This window comes from Lutra lutra, chromosome 6 (genome assembly GCF_902655055.1).
Source record: "Lutra lutra chromosome 6, mLutLut1.2, whole genome shotgun sequence".
Lineage (NCBI taxonomy): Eukaryota > Metazoa > Chordata > Mammalia > Carnivora > Mustelidae > Lutra > Lutra lutra.
Genome location: NC_062283.1, coordinates 113,464,269 through 113,470,268, shown reverse-complemented (window position 1 = coordinate 113,470,268; position 6,000 = coordinate 113,464,269). Strand labels below are relative to the sequence as shown.

The 6,000-nt window shown below is 38.1% G+C and overlaps 1 protein-coding gene across 1 annotated transcript in view; it reads left to right on the top strand.

Moving 5' to 3' along the window:
* The first annotated feature begins 2,369 nt into the window (after nt 1–2,369).
* MAP3K7 (mitogen-activated protein kinase kinase kinase 7) overlaps nt 2,370–6,000 on the top strand; it is a 76,639-nt gene continuing 73,008 nt past the window's right edge. The window contains 1 exon segment of the mRNA XM_047733596.1: nt 2,370–2,792. Coding sequence (XP_047589552.1) covers nt 2,673–2,792 — 120 coding nt within the window. The 5' untranslated portion in view covers nt 2,370–2,672.

Genomic DNA, 6,000 nt, shown 5'->3' with positions numbered 1-6,000 from the left:
CTTTAGACTAGTATCAGTATCATAAGTCCAAATCAATGGATAAAATATAGAAGCAGAAATACTGGAGATTTCAAAATCATGTAGGAAGTTCACTTTGAAATGCATCCACCAAAAAAAATGATAGAAGTATGTGTGCATGGTTAAATAGATGGGGGGAAAAAAGACAAAAACAAAACAAAACCAAAAAACACAAAAAACAAAAATAAATAAAGAGATGGACAAATATAGAATAAATCAAGTAGAGTAAAATGTTAATACTAGAATCTTGATGGTAAGTATATAGGAGTTCACTGTAAAATTCTTTCATATTTTCTGTATGTTTAATTTTTTTTTCCCAACAATATGTTGGGGGCGGGTAGAGGAAATCAAGCAGAATAGCATCATGGCTATAAGGATTAGTCCCTTGTCAGCAGAATACTAGTTCTAAACTGAAGGTACAGAAAAGAGACCTTACACCCCAGGCAAAGGGAGAATTAGCAAAACCATTCATTCAACCAGAACACAGAACAAACATTTCTTGAGCTTCCACTTAGTAAACCCACTGAATTAAGATCTAGGTGTTAAAGAGAAATCAGTAATGACCTGCAGAGTGATAGCATGAGGTAAGAGATGACCATCCTAATTTGGGAAATCCAAAATGACAGGTTATCCCATTTACTTAATCTGTTTCTATTTAGTTATTAGTGCACTAAGCATCATTTTAAATGTATAAATAAAGCTCTGATTTTTCACTTGGACAAACGAGTAGATGGATATTATCCTTCACAGAGACAGAAAATGCACACAGAAAAACATATTTGTACTGGGTAACTTTTGCATTTGCTTTTGGAATCTTGAAGTTTAGGTGTTTATGTCACACCTAAATAAAGATGTTCAATAGGCTGGGAATGCAGGTAATATTTGAGCATTGGGAGAGATTGGGCATCATCATAAAAGTGGTCTAGGTATCCAAGACACTGTGTATCATCCAGGGTGTATGTGGAGAAGAAATTCTTTCACTCTTTTTATAGCCACTCACCAAACTATCATTATTACCAGAACTACAAAAATGACATGTTTTTCAGTTCAAAACTTAATTTCCAAATCCAATCACCCATTTGTTATCCCAAATATGTTTCTTACTTCTGTACAACATTTACTGGGTTGGCTACTTTTTTTTTTTTAAGACTTTATTTATTTATTTGACAGACAGAGATCACAAGTAGGCAGAGAGGCAAGCAGAGAGAGAGAGGAGGAAGCAGGGTCCCTGCAGAGCAGAGAGCCCGATGTGGGACTCGATCTCCAGAACCCTGAGATCATGACCTGAGCCGAAGGCAAAGGTTTAACCCACTGAGCCACCCAGACACCCAGGGTTGGCTACTCTTTAATTGGAAAGCTCTCCTCCAGTGATATTCCCATCACCATTCCCCTCTCTTTCCCTGTTCTGACTGTTCCTTTTCTGTCTCTTACCTTACTGAGTCTTAGAATTTGACAACTATAGGGTTTCATCCTTGGTCCTTAAGCCTTCATTTCTAACTCCAATTCTACCAGTTCAGTTTTAGGTCAAATCGACTAAATAAAGTTTAAAAGCTAGTTTAAAACTAAAAATTGAATTAATAGCACAACACAGGCAACACCTTGGAGCGACACTGACCTAGCTTCTTATAGCCTGTGATATTCATAATCTTTTTCCTCTCTCTGAGCTTATTTTCTCATGTCCTTAAAATGGCAGCCAAAATATTTAATTTGCAAGGATATTAATGATCAAATTATAAACGTAAAGCATCTGGGTGCTCCGCACTCGATAAGTGCTATAGATACAACCCGTAACTTCAGATGAATACAAGTTATAAATATCTACCTTACCTAATATTAACTTCTGTTCGTGTGCACTCAGCCTACAGTTATTCAGGTTACATGCGTTGGCTCGCTCTGTATTATTTTCTTTAGAATCTCTCATAGCATCAAGTACTGGCTCAAAGTAACAGTAGCAACCGCTTTCTTGCTTACACCGCATTGAGGGAAACACATTTCCCATGACTTCTTAAAGATATAGTTCAGTTTAGCTTAGAGGTGAAACTGAAAAGCTTAGTCACAAAAACTTAGTCCAACACTAGCCCATCCGTCCGCAGGTCTCTGAGAGAAAAGGGAGGGGAGATACAACACAGTTTACCAAGCAGAGTTGAAAACTTAGTTTTTATCTTTCCCGCGGGTGTCTGAACAACCAACCGCACTAATATACCGTCGTACTCTGCGCCACTTCCGTTCGCGCATTTTAATTACGTCAGGCATCAGCTCTCGCGGTATCACCCGATGCTGCAGCCCCCTTAATAAAGATCTCGCGAAATTTGTTCTACAGTTCCAAGCCGGCCACTCACTCTCCCCTACCCCACCCCCAATCTGCCCTTCCTTTCCCAGTCTCAATCACAAAATTCTCCCCTCCCTTTTCTGGAGCTCCCAACCCTCCACCTATTTCCGATTTCAGGCCGGAACCGGAAGTCCGGTGGGCGGGCCAGGCGGCGGAAAACGCAGAGGAGCCGGAGCCGGGACTCGGCTGTGGCCGCTGTCCCTGTCCCCGCCACGGATCGCCGTGGCTTCAGTCTGAAGGTCGGTCCGGAGACGGGTGGGCGCGGCTCTCCCCCGGAGTCTCGGGGTGGCAGCCTTCCCGGGCCCCCCGGGCTCCGTGAGGGATCATGTCTACAGCCTCCGCGGCTTCCTCCTCTTCTTCGTCTTCGGCTGGTGAGATGATCGAAGCCCCCTCCCAAGTCCTCAACTTTGAAGAGATCGATTACAAGGAAATCGAGGTGGAAGAGGTGAGTGAAGCCTAACACGGGGGCACCGGAACCGGCCTTTGGGTGGTGCCGACTCTTTGAGGCTTCCCCTGGCCCCTCTGATTCTCAGGGCCCTTTCGGGTCCACTCGGGAGTCCCCACACAGGCTACGTATAGAGCGGACTTTGCCTTCAGATGTTCTGGGGAAGCTTGCTTTTTCCTCACTTTCGGCACTCTTGTGTTTGGTCCGGTGCCTGGAGTTCGGTTATCTCAAACAGCTCAACTGGTGAGATGGTGTGGTCCACCAGTTCTTTTGTATATATGTGTTTGTGTGTGGGCGGGGGGTAAATTCATCAAAGACCATGGCCGTTTTGGAGTTTCAGTTCATTGAGACTTGTCTGAAGGGCCAACGATTGTATTATGTTTGACTTATAGCTCAGTGCCAGGTACGTAAATGCTTGTTAAATAAAGTGTTTCCCCAGCTACCGAATGATTCCTCACTTTCGCTGATTCTGTAGAGTAGTATTCATAATATTAAATGTTCTACCTTCAGTTGAACTGATTTGGATAAATTTTACTGTTAGTAATGTAGACTATGATGAAAAACTGCTTCAAGGTAGTATATTCCGAAGAGATAATTAATGATTTCGGTGACAACCGCAATATAACACCAAACCAGAAATCACTATTAAAAAACCCAAATCCATTCTTCATTCTGTAATAAGAAATTTTAGAGAAAGATAATAATGTGCTTTTAACATATTGTTTGTTTATAAATATACAGAGTAGATTGATTCTAAGGACCACAAAATTTAGAGAAGTAAAAACTGTACATATTTTAAAGATGCACTTTAGAAAGTGTTAAACCTTTAGCTGAAAATAGTATCTTTCAGTTATCATTTATTCTTCATTTTTAAAATTTGTTAAATACTTTGCAGTATATATGCCATAAAGAACACTGTGTGTCCTATGTTGCAGACTTTCAGCGAATTATCTCTACTTTGAAAATCCAAAATTCTTTTTAGACAGTGGCAAGCTAAAGTAGTGAGATAATTATCATTCAACAAATAATTTTTTTCTATTCATGTTTTGGAAGAAAAATGGATTCCTTAATCATATCTTTTTGTGGCATAAAGTAATCGTTGAGAACAGCCTCATTTTGCAAGGTAGCATAAACAAGGCTTTTGGAGTTAGCCATGTGATTTGAAGCCAGTTTCCTAACTAATCCCTTTGAGCATTATAGCTTTATCCCTTAACTATGAAACAGGGATAATAATTCCTATGTAATTTTATCTGTGTACTTCCTATTATGCAATAAAATCAAAACACCCAACACAGTACCTGACACTAACTACTAGGAAACTGAGTTCTAGAGAGGAACAGTAACCTTCTTTAAGGTCATGTGGCTAAAAGAAAGCCCTAGATTTTGAAAAGAGGTGGGAATTTTTTTGTGATCATGGGGGTGTGTGTTTTCTATTGAGGCTATGATAAATTCCTTTTTCAGAAGTGGATAGTTGATCTGCTTTCATGGCTTTCTTTTTTAAGAATAAAAATTCAGTGAGTCAGTATAAAAGAATTGCAGTTTTTAAATAAGCATTTACGTCTACTCTGTGGCAAACTGCTGTACTTGTAGACTACAAATTGTTATATAATAATAACTTGTACTTCACCGTCTACCAAATGCTTTCACAGACTTACATCATTTGATTCTTATAACCTTCATTTTCTCACACTATTTTCTAAAGCATTTTACATTATTGCTTCTTGGAAGAATGGAGGTTAATGAGGGGACATTCATCATTTTACTGCTCTTCCCAGAAAACCGTTTAACTTCTGATAAAGTTTTACGTTTCTAAAGATACTTCTTTCAGTTTAGATATTGTTTCAACCTTTCGTTAGTATACTTAGGATATTCCTGAGGAGTAAATTTTTGTTTTCAGATGAAAATTTCTAATACTAGTTGGTTATCTAGTTTAGTTTTCATTTTTTAATACCCAGTTTATTTGCACTTTAAAGATTGAATTTGGACCTTTCTGTTGTTGAAAACATACGTAATTCCCATTACATTCATTCGCACACATTAAAACAGTGTTCTATAATCCAGCGTTTACTATAGGTATTTAGTTAATAACTATTTCTGAATTTAGATTTTGCTTCTAGATTAAAATCAAAAATAAGAGAGCAAAGAAAGATGACCAGAAACAAAAAGTATTTTACATTGCTTTTAGTATTTCATATTATACAAATACATTGTCTATAAATAAAATTAAATTTGTATTTCTTAAGTAACAGTGTAATTGAAGCAGCATTATATTGATACAGTTAGAAACTGTGTAAGAAAAATACTCCAACCACAAGCCAAATATGCAGTCATTTTGTAGATGCATATTTTTAAGGCATCAGCTGATTGTAATCCTTACATTCCTAATCTTGTGACTCAGTAATATCAGAGCAGCACTTCCTAAATTCAGTTCTGATATCAAATTATGTGAGGTCTCAGCCTCAGAAACTTGTATAGGTTTTGGGTTTTTTTTTATTATTTTTGTTTTTTGTTCTGTTTTGTTTTGTTTTGCTTTGTTTTGTTTTGTTTTTAAGCCACCTGGTTTTTACCATTCTGGATCTGAGTGAAGAGAATGTTAGAATAAATAGTGAGGTATGTACATTGAAGACAAGGTTGCAAAAGTGGTAAAAACAGTGTGGTGTGGTTAAAAGTGTGCTGGACTGGATATTTTAAAAAATTGAATGCCGTACTGATTCTAGCGTAATATATTTCAGTAGCCTTGAACAGGTAACTTAATTTTTCTGGGTCTCTGACTTTTCATGTGAACTGAAGGATTAAATATGATCATTTAAGGAGCACCTGAGTGGCTCAGTGAGTTAAAGCCTCTGCCTTTGGCTCAGGTCATGATCTTAGGGTCCTGGGATAGAGCCCCGCATCAGGCTCTCTGCTCAGCAGGGAGCCTGCTTCCTTTCCTCTCTCTCTGCCTGCCTCTCTGCCTACTTGTGATCTCTCTCTGTCAAATAAATAAATAAAAATCTTTAAATAGGATCATTTAAGGTGTCTTCCAGTTCTAAAATGAAAACACGTTTATTATTTCTAGTATTTTTGCTCTGTTTCCACAGTAAGCTTTACATGATCTCTTGTGGAATGTAGTTGGTAACTAACCCTAGTTAGACAAGACAAATATCCCTATTTTACAGATTCTGACAAATGGTCATAGAGTTTGATTTACTAGAATCAATTACTAGAA